The sequence below is a fragment of the Podarcis raffonei genome, chromosome 13 (assembly GCF_027172205.1).
Source record: "Podarcis raffonei isolate rPodRaf1 chromosome 13, rPodRaf1.pri, whole genome shotgun sequence".
Classification (NCBI taxonomy): domain Eukaryota; kingdom Metazoa; phylum Chordata; class Lepidosauria; order Squamata; family Lacertidae; genus Podarcis; species Podarcis raffonei.
The window spans coordinates 44,834,957-44,851,113 of NC_070614.1; the positions used below are offsets into that span (position 1 = coordinate 44,834,957).

A 16,157-nucleotide genomic window follows, 5' to 3' on the forward strand; every position below is an offset into this window, starting at 1 on the left:
CTGTTCTAAGATCATACAATCTTCTAATTATACATTTAATAAAAATTAGGGGTGTGTTGCAACAATCAAGGCAGATCTCCACGTGTTGCCCTTCAGCTATTTTCTGTGCGCATACATGATTTGGAGTGCTCCAATATCTTATTTTGGAGTGACTTTTAAGTTGTTTTCCGTAAATCTCCACTGTACGTAACAGATTTTGAAGTACCTTCTTCTGAAACTGAAGCACCTTGTGTGTTCCCAAATGCTTAGCTTTGGAGCATATAGTGGCTAAAAAGATCCCTTTTCATGCTGACTGGTAGGATGCTAGTCAGGAATACAATGAAATATGTGTAGTATTCCCCACATGAAGTGTACATTGGGGCCATCAACATGGTGGTGCCTGAATTTTCCAACCACGAATCCCTATGTAGCAATAATAATAATCCACAAAGGAGGTATCAGCAGGCTCAAGTGAAATCCCAGGTACATAGATGTACAAAACAACTTTAGGGGAGAGAATTCATCAGGCAATACCTCCTTCCATCTGCCTTGGTCCACCTTCCAGTCTCTGCTTCTCAATTTGCATTGTATTATTTCATATTCTGTGGTTTGCCATTGTTTTATTGATTATAGTTTAGAAATTATTTATTGTAGCTGTTGAGTGGATTTGTTTAGCTTTTATATGTTGATATTATTATTATTTTATATTATCCCAGTGATTGTTGAATGTTACTTTTGTGATGTAGGTTGCTTATTTTGTGTTGTTTTTATGGTGTTAGCCGCTCTGAGCCTGGCCTCGGCCGGGGAGGGCAGGATACAAATAAAAATTTATTATTATTATTAGAAAGAAAAACTGAGGGGACCACAAAACACCGATGAGGACTGGACATGCTCAGTAGCTGTGGAAAGTTGACCAACTGCTGCAGGCCAAGGGAAAGGAGGTACTGGCTACCTAATATCCTGAACAAGGGCTTTCCGCACTGCAACTTTTTCTTGCAGGTCCAACTCATGAACCTCAAAACTGCACATAGGACCATTTATAAGTAGAGGTTTTCCCTAGTCATTATTTCTCACAATGCACAAAAAAATTCTCACAAGTGCCAAAAATCTGTAGAGGGTCACTGCTCAGTTTCAGGTACTCCAAATTCCCAGTTACCACAGACACATGACTGTTTTTTAAATAATGTATTTCAAAAGAAAAAAAAAAGAACAGTAAAAAGAGTAAAAATGAGAGACAACTCCCCACACACAAATACAGTGGTACCTCGGGTTACACACGCTTCAGGTTACATACGCTTCAAGTTACAGACTCCGCTAACCCAGAAATAGTAGCTCAGGTTAAGAACTTTGCTTCAGGATGAGAACAGAAATCATGGTCCTGCGGCGCGGCGGCAGCATGAGGCCCCATTAGCTAAAGTAGTGCTTCAGGTTAAGAACAGTTTCAGGTTAAGAACGGACCTCTGGAACAAATTAAGTACTTAACCTGAGGTACCACTGTACACATTCCAAAGCTCCGCAGACACGCTACTTCTCTTAAAATAAGACATACATAATATATATTATAAAAAGTTAAAAAGGAAGCATAACAAGAAATATCCTCCTCAAGGACTGTCTTTCCCTGATTCCCCGGGCACCGAAATATGTGCCAAGCTGTGGCACTGGTCTTCCAGAACTCCGCGGAACACCTCAAAGCGGTGGTTCAGGTCCTTGCGGCAGTGGATGTGGTATTTGGTCCCCAGGGCGCCGTGGGGGGACGGCACGCCGTAGAAAACCCGTCCGATGCGCGAGTGCACCAGAGCCATGGCGCACATCACACACGGCTCACGCGTCAAGTACATATCGTAGCCGGTGCAGATGTAGGGGAGCCCGTCGCTTGACGAGGAGGAATGGCCTGAGTCGCCATCCGACTGAAGGAAGGTACAGGCAGGGTAATCTTTATAGCAGTACGCCCCACCTCCCTGGCCGCGGGCCACCAGGTCGATGCAAACCATAGCGGCGTGCAGCAACGGGTTGAAGCCTTTCCTGCAGTCATGCGCCACCGCCAGAACTCTCCCAGAAGCTTGGTCAACCACCACGGCCCCCACCGGCTCCATGCTGAGGCGCGCACCTTCTCGCGCCGCACGGATAGCCAGCTCCATATGGCTTTGCATGGCGGCCTTTTCCGAGGGGGTGAAGAGACAGCCGCTGAGAGCCTGGCTGATGCGCTTGTTCTCATGGAAAGAGACAGGCCAGTGCGAGGAGGCTTCCTCATACTGGGGGCGGGTCAAAGGCGGGAAGGCTGGCACCAGGGTCAAAAAAGGCTCCCCCAAGCCACGCGGGTCGACCTGGCCATCAGGGAAAAGGGCAGCAAGGGACTGCGAGCCATCCTGCTCTGGTCTGGGGCTGGCCAGGCACAGGATCATCTCCAGTGGGTGGGCGCTCTCCGCGGAGACGCAGCAACGGACGCGTTTCAAGTGCGGGTGGTCCCCCAGCGGGTAGGCGGCAGAGACCTCCTTCACCAGGCGGCAGGCCTCCTTCTTGTCCAGGACAGGTGCGGCAAAGGCGGGGATTAGCACCACACTCTGGGATTCCCTCTCAGAAAGAACAGGAAGCACGTCCCATGTGGAGGCCCCATTCAGCTCCCCCGTTTTCCGGCGCTTGCAGCCTGGCTCCATTAGGATGGGCGCATCCCTGGTATGCTCTCTGGATGGCGGGCTGAAGGAAGAAGAGAGCTGGTTATCAAAAATGCACGACACAAGAAATCTATACCACCTGCACATTTGCTGCAGTCTCTCTCTCCCTCTTTGCATTAAGAGGCTGCATGTCATGATCATTATTATGTATGACTTCTAAAGGGCTGTAAGTGGGAATCCTGACCTGACTATGCCTGCAGGCTCACAATCAAATAACTAGATTACTGAAAATGAGTCTGAAGCGATTGTTCTTGAAAGATAAACATTGGGAAATATCAATACATCGCTAGAGCTCATCGCTGGCACAGGCTCTCTTAGTCAAACCTGTTAAAATAACTATAAGCAGAACAAGTTCTGCCCATTTCAACACACAGGCAAACACACACGCAGTGTTTTATTTTATAACCAGGCTGATACTAGGACTTCAGGTTCTCAAATGTGGTGGGAGGGATTGTGATGATTCAGCCAAGGAAGTAAGTCGCTCTGCACATGCTCAGAGGTACTCTTTAGGATTGAACCGCATGAGCCAGAGCGGGGGGGGGGCGATGAGCCCACGTGCACAAGTCCAGTTCACCCACATAAGAAATTCACAAGTGCTGGATTTAATAATTCCTAATTATTACATTTATGACTAGCAAGTATTATTATTAGGACGATGACGATCGATCATCATTAGAATTTTCATTATCCCACCCTGCAAAAGTATCCCCCTATTATCATATCCACACGTGCATCGGAATCTCACCCCCGACTTGGCTCTGCAAAGACCACGAAACGCATCCGCCCACGTGGTGCGCCGGGACTTCACGTGGCGCTGATTGGCTACCTAAGTTCCAGGGCATCCACGATGTGGAAGCTGATTGGCCAGCAGCTTCTTTCTTCCCCCTTTCCCCTGTCCTTCTTCCCTTTCCTTGACGCGATTGGAGGAGTAGGGAGGCCGAGTCGGCACGTTGACGTAGCCTAGAAAAAAAGACAAGTAAGAGGCTAGAGCGGCCGGAAATGGTTTTCGCCGACGAGGAAGCGGAAGTGAGTTGGGTCCGGAGCTGGGACATGGAGTCCGGGCAGCAGCCGGTGTGGCGCGGCCTGGGGCTGCTCGGCAGAGGCGGGGACAACCCCGGGCTGGGCCCTGGGGGCTGCGAGAGGCGGCTGCTGTGGGTCGCGTCCTTGCTGTGCGTTTTGCTGGACCTGCAGTTGCCAGGTAACCATGGTAACCGGGAGGCGAGGGGTCGTTTCCTCTTTGCCCTCAGCGACAGGGCTTCTGCTGGCCCTGCCCCCTGCGTAGGCGGTCGTCCCGCCCCTTTCTCTCCCCCCTCCTCCTGTGTTGCCGTGTCCTCCGCGTCAGGGTTCGCTCTGACGCCCCCAACCCACCTTCTAAGCCCCGCCCGCCACGGGCCCCGCCCTCTCACGTTGACGCGCCTTGTAGCCCCGCCCATATGCTTGTAGCCCCGCCCCTTTTCATTGCCACTCTTCACTTAGCATGTTTCTAGTCCTTAGTGTTCTCCATCTTCTGCAACTCATGCCTTGCACTTCTGATCTTCTGCATCCGGTGGAAGGTCAATATCTTGCGGCTGAGGTAGTCGCTCCCTCTGCCCTAGACCCAGCTGTCTCCACAAAGAGTACACTTATTATTTACCCAAACAGAGGCAGGACTGTACAGGACCTGTCGGATAACCTAATTGAAAGGAACATTCCTTGATTATAAAACCATACGCATGATTTCCTAATGTATCTTTAATATTTCTTCACGTGCCATACATAAGCAACGATAGCAGCTACTATGTCAGAAAGGCGTAACGGTACAGTAGTTTGAAGTTGGAACCCCCACTTGGAACAAATTTGTGATGCATATTAAAGTCTCTAGTCCAACAGATCGCTCCAGATGTTTCCACGGGTCTGGGGAGATTGTGTTGATTGATCTTTGCATCTCATATGGGAGACAAAGATAAATGACAGGAGGCAGCTGTTTTTGAGCACGATGGGTTTAATTTTAAAAATAGTTTCATTATCTGTTGAATTTATAAAAACAGCAAACCAGTTCTAGAGCTACTTGCCCTTCACGCTTACTTCTGCAGTACACACCTCCTGGGTTTGCAGAAAGCTATGCAGTGTGAACAAAACTGAGATTGGCAGGATACCTGGTTCTGGAACCAGTAACTGAATGGCGTTTCCAGAAGTGATCTTTCACATCTCATCCCTCTTCCCCCTGGAAATGCTAAGGAGTTTTTAACAGAGTCACTTCAATAGCAGAGAGTCCAGAGAGAAAAGAAACTAATAATGATTTAATGTGTGACCTGAACAAAAGCAGTACATAAATATGAGGAGAAATAAACAGGTTTTTGTGTTTCGTAATTAAAGCCTTGTTCACAACAGTAAGATGTACAACTGCACATATAAGGGGAAACTCTCAGAACTACATAGCCAGTCAGAGCGTGAGTTACCTCAGCAAGCACCATGCCCTTCTGACTGGGTGCTAGGCAACACCTTCACAATTCTCTTGGTTAGCTGGCTAACTGTAAATAGAATTAACCCTTAGGTTGCTAACTTAATTATCCCTGCTGTTGTACTTCCAACAGGCTTGACCCTAAGCAGGTGTCCTGCCATTTTGCTTGCCCCCCCTTTCCTTAAAACATGCATATGTCCTCTACTGACACCTCTCTTTCTCCTGCTCTGTTACAATGGCTATTGGTCTCACAAACCATTTCATACCTTGCAGGTTTGCTGGCTGCTGGGCAAGCTGAGATAGAAAACCACCTGGAAATGGGGCGGAAGCTATTGGCCGCTGGGCAGCTGGCTGAGGCACTATCACACTACCACTCTGCGGTGGGTGAGTAATATCGCCTGTTTTGACTGTCATCCCTGAGGCATCTAACTGACAGGTGTCTTACGGGCTTATGCTGCCCTCTTAGTGTCAGTGTGTCACTCGACTTCTGAGCTCTCTCAAGGTATAAGTTAGAGGGCCCTTGGAAGGTAATGGTTCCACTACCTGATCTGTTGTTTTTTGTATAATTGTAAATCATAAACATAGCTGCAGCTGGTTCAGAGAAATGCATGTGAAAGAGCTAAACCACAGCAAATCCAGCCTGTCCCTATAATTATTAGTTTATGTTGCTACTCATGAGGGGGACGGTGCAGATGCAGAACCGTACGCATCTTCACACAGTATACGTTCTGTTAAGCATACTGACATTTATTTCTGTTTGGTTCCCACCCCCCCCCTCAACTCTCCTAGAAAGTGATCCCAAAAACTACCTTACCTACTACAAACGGGCAACTATCTACTTAGCCATGGGCAAGTTCAAATCGGCGCTCCCTGATCTCTCAAAGGCTATTGAGCTCAAGCCGGATTTCATGGCTGTAAGTAATATGTGTGCGTGTGTGTCTTCTCCCCCTTTCCCCAAGACCTTCTTAATGGGAAAGGGTGCAGGGAGAAGGGCTTGTTTCCGGCTCAGAGAACCAGTTTGAATGATTCAAATCAGTCCCCTGCTTCCTTTTTCAGTGCCTCTTGCATGGGTGGAAAATGATTCTGAATAGCATGGGCATGCTGGCAGATGCCGTTGGTACGGGTTATAGCTAATCCGCAGCCATTATTTGTTTTATTTTTAAAGATGTTCTATCCTGTCTTCTGATCAGCTGATTTCAGACTCAAATGGTTTTGTTATTTTAAGATCCATATGGTTTTGCTATTTTAAATTGCCTAGCAGCCCTTGTGTGCCTTCCCCTCAATACTGCTGTCCCAAGGCAAGTGGCACAGAGCAAGTTCCCTTTTTGGGGGGGAGGTGTGGGGTGGCGAGCTGCAGGGAGATAGTAATGTCCCTGCAGCTGCTCACCTTGTACTGATGTCTGAGGCCAGGCTAGTCTTCCCTTTGCCATGGTGTCCTTCTAAGGAACCAGGAAGCATGAGCAGCTTCGTGCAGTGGGTATATTTGTGAAGTTTCCCGTTTTGCTATATAATCGGGGCCCTGCAGATTCTTACTCTATCCTTCCTTGGGTGTGTTTGCAAATGTGTACAAGCACGAATGGTTTGTGCACAAGCAGTTTGTGCAACCCAACGGATAAGCTTCCTGTTTCCAAGCAGGAAATGATTGCTGTCACCCAAACCTGCTTCCCTGTCACACTTGTCTTAAAGGATCTGGGGGGTTTTCTGTCCCACAGGCCCGATTACAGCGAGGCAACATCCTCCTGAAACAAGGCAGCACGCAGGAAGCCAAGCAGGACTTTGAAGCTGTGGTAAGCAACCTGCCCACATCCACATCACAGGTGCAGGAGCCTCAGCTAGCGATGCACATTCATTTTCATGTCTGGCAATGGACCGCTGGTAAAATATATTCTCTTGCCTCCTTAGAATTCCATTTCAGGGCCATCAGAAAGGCTGTATAGCTCAGCAGCGGTAGCCTGCAACACCAGTCTCCGCTCAACACTGGCTGCGTACACACCATCCATTACAATCTTCCCACAAAGAAGCCTGGGAATTGTAGTTTAAGAGTCTAGTTTAGTTCTGTGGGGGTGAACTACAGTTCTCAGGATTCTTTGGGCTTGTATGTTCTAGCCAGTTAGGAAGTTGCGGCAGCACACATTGGATTCAAACTTTGCAGTTATGCAAAATCTTGCTTTCACTGTGATGTGCAAATAATACCACGTATGATGCATTGGTGGGAAATATGGGGGAGGGTAGTTCTTTGGGGAAACTCACTTTGTAACAAGCAGGAATGGTCCAGGAACAGTGGGATATCTGCCCAGCTGAGCACCTTGGGAAATTACCTTTCTCATAATTTCCAATCTTCAAATACATCGCAACACCATTATTCTTTCTGTATTGGGCCCCATCTTTTCTCCCTGTTTCAACCACATGGACATTTTCGGACCTGTTTAGAGATTTGGATCGACTCCTTAAAATATTCAGTGACCTAATACATGCGTTCTGTTTTATTTTATTGAAAAAATGATCTCATCAGCTCCAAAGTAATCCGGAAAATACAGAGGCCCAAAGGCAGCTTGCGCGCGTCTCTGAACTCGAATTTTCCATGCAAGAAGCCCGTACTGCCTTCCAGAGGAAGAACTACCTGGGAGCAATCAGTATTTTGGATCAAGCAATTGAGGTATGTTGTCTTCATCTCCTCCTAGCTTTATATTCTTATTTAAGCAGCACCATGGGTCAGGTTAATGGGTCTCAGGAACTTGCCTTCCTGTCCTTATAATGAGGTAGTTGGTATGAGAGTGCTGTGAAGTCTACAAAAGTCATTTAGCTATGTTGAAGTACAGTCACACAGCAAGCACCTCTTGGGCCAACATGTGGGGGTGTTTAACTCGTCCATTGTTTGGAATGGCTGGGGAGAAGAGGTGTCTGTGTGAGTGAGAGGACGAACCCTCTTTTTAACCTGCATTGTTAGAACATTGAGACCAGAACCTGGAAGACCAGGGTTCCAAACCCCATTCAGCTGTGAAGCTCATTGCGTGACCTTGGGCCAGGCACTCGTTCTCACCCTCACATACCTCATAAGGTTGTTGTGAGGATGAAGTGGAGGAGGAGAAAACCATGTACACCACCTTGGAGGAAAAATGGAAGTGGAATAAATAGCATGGTCCTTGTCGCCTTCTGCCTCTTCCAAAGGCTTGCGGGTGGTGCTGTGGTCTAAACCACTGAGCCTCTTGACCTTGCTGATCGGAAGGTCAGCGGTTTGATGGGATGAGCTCCCGTTGCTATGTCCCAGCTCCTGCCAACCTAGCAGTTCGAAAGCACACCAGCGCAAGTAGATAAATAGGTATCACTGCGGTGGGAAAGTAAATGGCATTTCCGTGCGCTCTGGTTTCCGTCACTGTGTTCCATTGCGCCAGAAGCAGTTTAGTCATGCTGGCCACATGGACCTGGGAAGCTGTATGTGGACTTAACTCTCCAGAGGTCCTTTGCCTTTTTACCTTTTACCTCTGTCTCTTCCCTCATCTCCACCCACCCCGGTCACCTGAAGCTGGAAAAGAGCAGTGAAAATCTAATGGGCTTGGCACACTATCAAGTCCAGGGGAGGGGAATAATAAATAAATTTTATTTATACAGACACATAAACTCTGAATAAATATAGCAGAAATGAGTTTTTGGGTTGGGAGGGCCATAGCTGAGCATTAGAACATCTCCATGCAATGAGGCCCAGGTGCATGTTATGATTCCTGCTCCTGACAGTGCAGCCTCTGGCATTTCCAGGTAGGGTGGAGAGAGACTCCCTGGCTGAAACCCTTGAGAGCCAGGGTGGACAAGTCAGGGTGGACTATCCTGAGCTAGATGGACCAGCCACCCAACTCTGTGTAAGACAACTCCCTCTGCTACCAACCAAGGTTCTAAAGTAAAAACAGCAGGAGGCTTTGAGGATATTAACTTCCTCTCCTCTCTGCCCCAGATCTCCCCCTGGGACCCAGAAGCAAAAGAGCTGCGTGCTGAGTGCTACCTGTACCTCGGCGACTACAACAAGGCCATCATGGACCTGAAACCCACCACCAAGCTGCGTAACGATAACAGGGCGGCCTTCCTGAAGCTCAGCAAACTCTATTACAACTTGGGGGAACACGAGGAGTCCTTAAAGTGAGTGGTGCATGCATGCATATGTTGTGCGGTGTGTTACAGACACATGCAGGGGGCCATTCTATATTTCCTCTGCCAGGCACTGTGTCTGGATTTAATAATAAAGCAGCTGGGGAGCAGCATTGCACAGGAAGGGAGTTTCTGCACCCCCCTGGTCTTTCCAGTGTCTTGGATCCCTCCTGTTGCATCTAGACCCGGTCTCTTTTCCTCCACAGCCAAGTGCGGGAGTGCTTGAAGCTGGATCAGGACGACAAGGACTGCTTCTCCCACTACAAGCAAGTGAAGAAGCTCGCCAAGCAGCTGGAATCTGCCGAGGAGCACATCAGATCTCAGAGGTGCGCTGAGTACCTCCCTATGTCCACCCGCCTTAACCTTCCTGGCTTACTTGTTTGCATGGGTGGCTGGCTAGAAGTCGGCAGGGCACATTGAGTGCCTTCTGTGCACATCGTTACGCTCTCAGCATGTGCAAAGGGTGCACAGAGGAATGCTCTGTTCTGTAGCAGTTTGTGAGCTTGCGGGTTGAACCCATATGCATATATTTGTTCAGTGTGTATCATCGCTTCTGTTTCTGCTGTTCACAGAGAGGGGAGGACACCTGTTCAAGACTCTGTTAAGTACATAAACAGTCAGAGACTTCAACAGGTGGCATATTTACAGTACATTAAGTCTAGAAAATGTAAACTGATATTCTTGAGATAAGAAAATAAGAACCAAGTTGCGGGTTCAGACGAAGGATTCCACTAGGCAGGCATCCCACACAAAACGTGTTTCTGGGACGTTCGCTCCCAAGCCATAGGTATCCTTCATGAATTTGTCTGCTCCCTTTTTTTAAAGAAAGTCACATGAAGCTGCCTTTTATCCTGAGACAGACCGCTAGCCCAGAACTGGTTCTCTGAGGTCAGGTCAGAGGGTCTTTTCCCAGCTGTGAAGCCCATGTTTGTTTTAACTGGAGATAGACAGAACTGAAAATGGTGCTTTGCCTGCTGAGAACATCTGGCTCTCTAACAAGGCAGATTCATGTGACTTTAAAAGGGGAACTATCAGACAACTTTGTGGCAAACGGGTCTTAGCAGCTACCCATGGAGCCATCTAAGTTGGTCACCACCTCCATTTCTTGTAGTAGTGAGTTTTGTAAGATAATCATGTGTTGTGAAGTGCTCCTGCACCTATTGTCCATCTTGTTTGTTTCATTGGACATCCCGGAGCTCCAGTGCTGTGAGAAAAGAAACCTCTCCTCCCTTCCGTACTATTCATAATTTAATAGATGTCTATCGTGTGGTTTTGTTTGTGAAAACACAATGTTTCTGCACTCCGGGGCCCAGTAGCGATCTCTGCACTTGAGTAGAGTGATAGCAGGATGATCACAGTCTTTCTGTTACACGGACCACGAAATCAGACAAATCACATTCAGTTCTTTGGCTGCTCGTTATCCCTTTGTCGATGAGAGCATTGTGCAGCCTCGAGGTTCGCATGCTCCTTTCCTTTCCATATACAGTTGTCTTCTCTGTCGTTGCCCGGGTACAGGTACGAAGATGCCATTGAGAAGTATAAAGCAGCCATGAAAACTGAGCCCAACGTGGAGATCTATACCAGTAAGGCAAAAGGACGCATCTGCCACTGTTTATCCAAGGTAAGAGAGTGTGGTCCAGCCTGTCTGAGGAGATGAATAGGAACTGAAACAAACTTGGCTTTGTTTTGTTGTTTAATTAAAGGAGTAAACGATCAAATACAACTACAAGAGTATTTGACATAAATGAATGAAAATATATAACACTTGTATTGCAATTTTTTCCATTTTAGAATGAACTCTGGCAGCATTAGACGTAAGAGAGATGTCAGTTTTGAAATCTAGGGATCTGCATTTGGTTTCCTGATCTGCCGCTGGTATCCTATCTGTGTCTGGTCATGTTCTCAGCCTTCTCATGCTTCTTCCTTCCTGTAGAAATGAAACTTGTTGGCCTACAATCAGAGTAGCCAACAGGGTGACCTCCATTTGGTGTTGGACTCCCTAACAGCCATCAGTCCCCCCCGCCAGCACGGCTAATGGGCAGGGTTGACCGGAATCATCCATCAAGCATCTAGAGGACACCCTGTTAGCTGCAACTGGCCTGTATCTCAGGAAAGATTTGAACCGCCATCTCTCTACTCTATAACAGTGATCCACTGGATCAGAATAGATAACGGGGCAGATATGGTGGGGGGACATGATTGCTGGGAAACCAGTAGCAAAAAAAAAAAAATCCCTTCCCGTTTTTGTGTGCCACAGAGCAAACAGCCTCATGAAGCTATAGACATCTGCACAGAAGCCCACCAACTCGACCCCAGGAACATCTTCATCTTGCGTGACAGAGCTGAAGCCTATATCCTGAACGAGGAGTTTGAAAAAGGTAAAAGCGTTGGTGATGCAGGAGGACCATGTCAGGACTGCGGCTCAGTGGTAGAGCATCTGCTTTGCCTGCAGAATCATAGAGCTGGAAGGTACGCTGAGGATCATCTGGTTCAGGGTTTTCCCATACTTGGGTCTCCAGCTGTCTTGGGACTGCAGTTCCCATCATCCCTGACCACTGATCCTGCCAGCTAGGGTTGGTGGGAGTTTGTAGTCCAAAAACAGAAGGAGACCCAAGTGAAGAAGCCTTGAGCTAGTCTAGCCCCCCCTGCTCACTGGACCAAGCACAGGGTCATTGCTTGAAAATTTTCAAAATTTTCATTTTATTTTATTACAGTAATAAAGGATTAGGCATGTGGCTGTTTTTTTTAAAGGAATATTTTATTATCTCTGGATTTCATGCACTTTGGTCAGATTCCAGGTGCGCAGACCTGCGAGATAATGACGTTAAGAGACAAAAGTTGAAAAAAGTGGCTGCAAAAAAGTCACTTTCCTTCCTGTGTTGAAGCCAACTCTTTCCTTGTAGCGGTTGAAGACTATCAAGAGGCCAAAGAGTTTGATGGTGAAAATGAGGAATTAAAAGAAGGGTTGGAGAGGGCGCAGAAACTGCTGAAGCAATCGAAGAAACGGGACTATTACAAAATCCTTGGGATCCGGAGGTATGGCATGCACTTTCCATAGCTCTTTCCTGGTCCAGAATTGGACCTGGAAACAAATTGAGAGACAATACAGCTGATACAGCATCGGTTTAATAGAGTCAAGAAACTGAGCTCACAACCTCCTCATTTGTTTTGAACCCATTGATGCTTGTGGACAGTTTTCAAGGGCAGCCCCATGTAGTATGCATTGCCGTAGTCTAATCCAAACGTGCCCTCTGTGTGTAACTGTGGTAAGTTCAGCCTTCACCAGAGAAGGCTGCAGTTGAGACACACCAGCCCAAGCACAGCCACCACCTGTCTATTCTTGAATTCAATGGGACTTGACTTTGACTGAATCAGACCTTAAGTGATAGCTTTGCCAGAGCATAGTTTTAAACTTTTCAACTCTTGCCCTCCCCACCCAGCCACCCGGCGCTCACAAAAGGATATAAATATTGGAACAACTTCAATAGTTTTAAAGACAAAGTCAGCCTGGCCAGGTTTCGGGTAAATATTTGATGCGGCAAAGTAGATGTACTGGTTGGTTGGCAGAGTGTATTTATGAGGTGGCAATGGGGAAAAACAACTCTCTTGCGGCTCTAATTAGGTTGCTGCAGGAATATGCAAGCCTTTGGGTTTGCACAGGAATCTCTGGTAGACATGAAAGATTTCTGTATATCTCCAGAGCTTGTATACACTGAATGCTGAGCTCAGTTGGCCAAACATAGTGAGGTCTTTTTACCTACCTGCTTTGCTTCTCCTATTCTTCTGAAACCCATGGCACTGGAACCCATGTCCGAGCTGTGCAGTCTGTGGAAACTTTCGTGCTTAAAATTGTTATCATTCACATCACTGAAGAAAATGCAGGAAAAAACTTAGTTTCTGTTTCCCCCCTGTCCCCCACTTCTAGGAATGCAAATAAGCAGGAAATCATCAAAGCCTACCGGAAGCTAGCTCAGCAATGGCACCCTGACAATTTCCAGTCTGAAGATGAGAAAAAAGAGGCTGAGAAGAAATTCATTGACATTGCAGCTGCTAAAGAGGTCCTGACAGATCCAGGTAAGGCCTGCCTGATTAAATTCAGGTTTGCGTGTGCTTCACTGTAAGCAATAAATTGGTTGTTTTGCACAACGAGTGCAAGAATACATATTTGGCATGTGTTCTTCTTTGCTAAGATAGCCTGCCCCTTAACCACTAGAATTTTGGGAGTATGCAATGGGTTACAACTGTACCAGTAGAATGGTGATTGCATCTAATTTCCCTGTGCTTGCTAGCATTTAAACTCCAAATTTCCTCCAAGGAGCTCAGGATGCTGTGCATGGTACTTCTTCCCCCTTAACCTTGCAACAGTCCTGTGTGGGCAGATCAAGCTGTGAGTTGGTGATAGTCCCATCATCACCTTTGTAACCTTGGTGAATGGGTGCAATTTGAATCCGTGACTCTCTCCTAGTCTAACCTCTGCATCTCACTGATTCACGCAGACAGAGACCACGTAGGGTTTTGTGTGTGTGTTTGTCTACACCATCTAGCACACAGTAAGTATTTAAATGGGTCTAGAAACATCCACGTATGGAGGGGATGAGATCTTTCAGATTTGAAGATAACAAGGAGTGCTTGAGAGACCAGAGCTGGCTCCCTCCTTTTCTCCCACCCACGTGTGTCCACCCAGATATGCCTTGCACCTCCTTTGATCCAGGGGCCGTCTCTTCAACCTCTTTCCCACCCTACGTTTTTCTTCTCTGTTTTCTTCCCCCTTCCAGAAATGCGGCAGAAGTTTGACTCCGGCGAGGACCCCCTGGACCCAGAGAACCAGCAGGGAGGTGCAGGACACCAGCACCAGTGGCCCTTCGAATTCAACCCTTTTGGTTCTGGGAACTTCCACTTCAAATTCCACTTCAATTAACTTGGGACCGAGCCTTGGAACAGGAAGGCAAAAAAAAAAAAAAAGACCCTGTGGCTAGCAAGCAGGTGCCTGGACCTCTGGGCTGTCCATTGTCCATACAGACACTGCAAAAGTTACCAGCCCCCATCAGAAAACAACCGCTATGCAATGGGGGTGGGTGGAGGTGGCCTCCCCGCTGCATCCAGACATCCCCGGCCCAGATGTCTGGATGCTCTTTCTGACTAGAGCTGAGGCCTGAAGAAAGATGGTCTCGTCTTGCCTCTGGTTGTGGTTCCAAACAATGTGGGGCTGAAGGTGAGATGTTACCATGCATGCAGGGCCTTGCATACCTTTCTGAAAATCCTGCTTTTCATGGGAGTCCTTGCAACTCTGGATTTATGTACGCGGCTCGACTTAGTTGGCCGATGGGCTGTACCTCTCGTGTCTGCTGAGATTCCTTTTTTTTAAGCTGGTGGTAAGGAAACTGATTCCTCATTCCCTGCCCCCACTCCCATCTATCCTTAAAAAAATCCTTCACTGCCATATAACTACAAACCCGTTTAAATTGTAAAAAGAAAAGAAAAGTGGGCAGGAGAGTATACCGTCCTGTTCACCTGTTGGCATGCATTTGAGTTTGCCTACCTGAGAAAATATTTGCGTAATGTGAAGTGTGGGGTGATCTCTGCTGATGGCAGAAAGCACCGCTGAGTCCTGCAACGGCCTTCCTCCGTTGCAACACCCTTAATTTCGTTGATGCAGCTATTCATCTTGAAAAGGCAGTGAGAAACGCCTCTTTATCAACACCCACCAGGTTTTGCGGTGGTGTGGGCCACCCTATGAAGTGGCAAAATTCATCTCTTCTTTTGGTGGGGTGGATTCCGGTATTGCACATTTGACTTCTCCTTTCCCCCAAATACAAAGGAAAATAATGGTCAAGAACCCAGTCTGGATTTGGGGGAGAGGAGCTTAGGTCATACACCTTGCCCTAAAGTTAAACCCTGTGAAATCCCCCTCCTTCCTTGCCACCATTTGACTGTTACAGTGTGTGAATTGCGAATCTGATATTCTACCACCCAAATGAGGGATTCTTGCCTCCCTCAATTTACTCCAGTTAGGCGAATTTTTAACTTCTCTTCCTCCTGCTCCAGGGCAAAAGGGGGAGGCACTGCTGTCCCCTTACCCCACCCACCCCAAGACAGCACAGTACTTCTATAAAGCCTGAACCTGCTCTAGCCGTTGCCCAGGGGCCGAGGGAAGGAACGTTAAGGAGGGGGTGTTAAACCGCCACCTATTACCAAAAGTGTCAAGATTAAACGTTTGTATTGCAAAGCTCTCGCTTGTCTTTCTGTCTTGCTGCTTCAAGAAACGAGGGTTGGCCACGTCTGGAGGATCTGTCTCATCACAGCCCCACAAATTCTCTTGTACTTGGAAGCAGAAAAAGGGCGCAAAAAGAGCCCTGGTTTATCAGATCAAAGGCCCATCTAATCCTACCATCCTCTTTTCACTGTGGCCAATCAGCTGCCTATAGGAAGCTTGCAAGCATGACTTCATTCTTCCCTAGATGTCTCACCTTTTGAAGCCATTCCCCCTTTGCTGGGGGGGACATTGTAAGTCCTACAAAAGCAAGGCTTTCTGCAACAAAGACCTTTATCTAGCATTATTGAGCTGACCTAGCCTATTAAGGGAGGAACACACACACAAACGATTTACTAATGCCTTCTGCACAGGTTTGCAAGGAGAGGTGAGTTGCAGGTACAAGCCTATACTGTTCCCTAGAACTTGGTGGGGCATGCGTGGCAGGATGCGGACCTGTGGCCCTCTAGGTGTCAGACAAGTCTCGTCATCCTCATCCAGCATCCCTGGTGAGGGATGATGGGAGTTGTAGTCCAACATATGGACACCCACAGGTTCTTCACCTTTGCCTTCAGTGTGTTCCATGTTAGGGAGAGCAAGGTAGTTTAACCATGCCTTTCTCTGATCTCTTTTGTGTATCAATGAACCCAGAACAACTTGCAAGGCTTTGCCAAATCCA

At 47.5% G+C, this 16,157-nt stretch overlaps 2 protein-coding genes across 3 annotated transcripts; one reads left to right on the forward strand and one right to left on the reverse strand.

Moving 5' to 3' along the window:
- Positions 1-743: 743 nt before the first annotated feature.
- ADAT3 (adenosine deaminase tRNA specific 3) lies at positions 744-3,540 on the reverse strand. Of its 2 annotated transcripts, none has more exons than XM_053360585.1 (2): positions 3,397-3,540; positions 744-2,661 (listed from the first exon to the last, which is right to left on the reverse strand). In XM_053360585.1, the coding sequence occupies exons 1-2, from the start codon at positions 3,429-3,431 to the stop codon at positions 1,581-1,583; spliced, it is 1,116 nt and encodes a 371-aa protein (XP_053216560.1). In that variant the 5' UTR covers positions 3,432-3,540; the 3' UTR covers positions 744-1,580. The 2 variants fall into 2 exon arrangements, with proteins under 2 accessions (XP_053216560.1, XP_053216561.1); XM_053360586.1 differs by having other exon boundaries at positions 3,345-3,540.
- Positions 3,541-3,635: 95 nt separating this feature from the next.
- On the forward strand, positions 3,636-14,429 carry LOC128399291 (dnaJ homolog subfamily C member 3-like). Its single transcript, XM_053360579.1, has 12 exons — positions 3,636-3,849; positions 5,365-5,475; positions 5,881-6,005; positions 6,804-6,878; positions 7,604-7,747; positions 9,038-9,219; positions 9,435-9,554; positions 10,744-10,849; positions 11,486-11,606; positions 12,132-12,264; positions 13,154-13,302; positions 14,004-14,429. Exons 1-12 carry the CDS (start codon positions 3,651-3,653, stop codon positions 14,144-14,146), a joined length of 1,608 nt encoding a protein of 535 aa, XP_053216554.1. The 5' UTR covers positions 3,636-3,650; the 3' UTR covers positions 14,147-14,429.
- Positions 14,430-16,157: the final 1,728 nt, after the last annotated feature.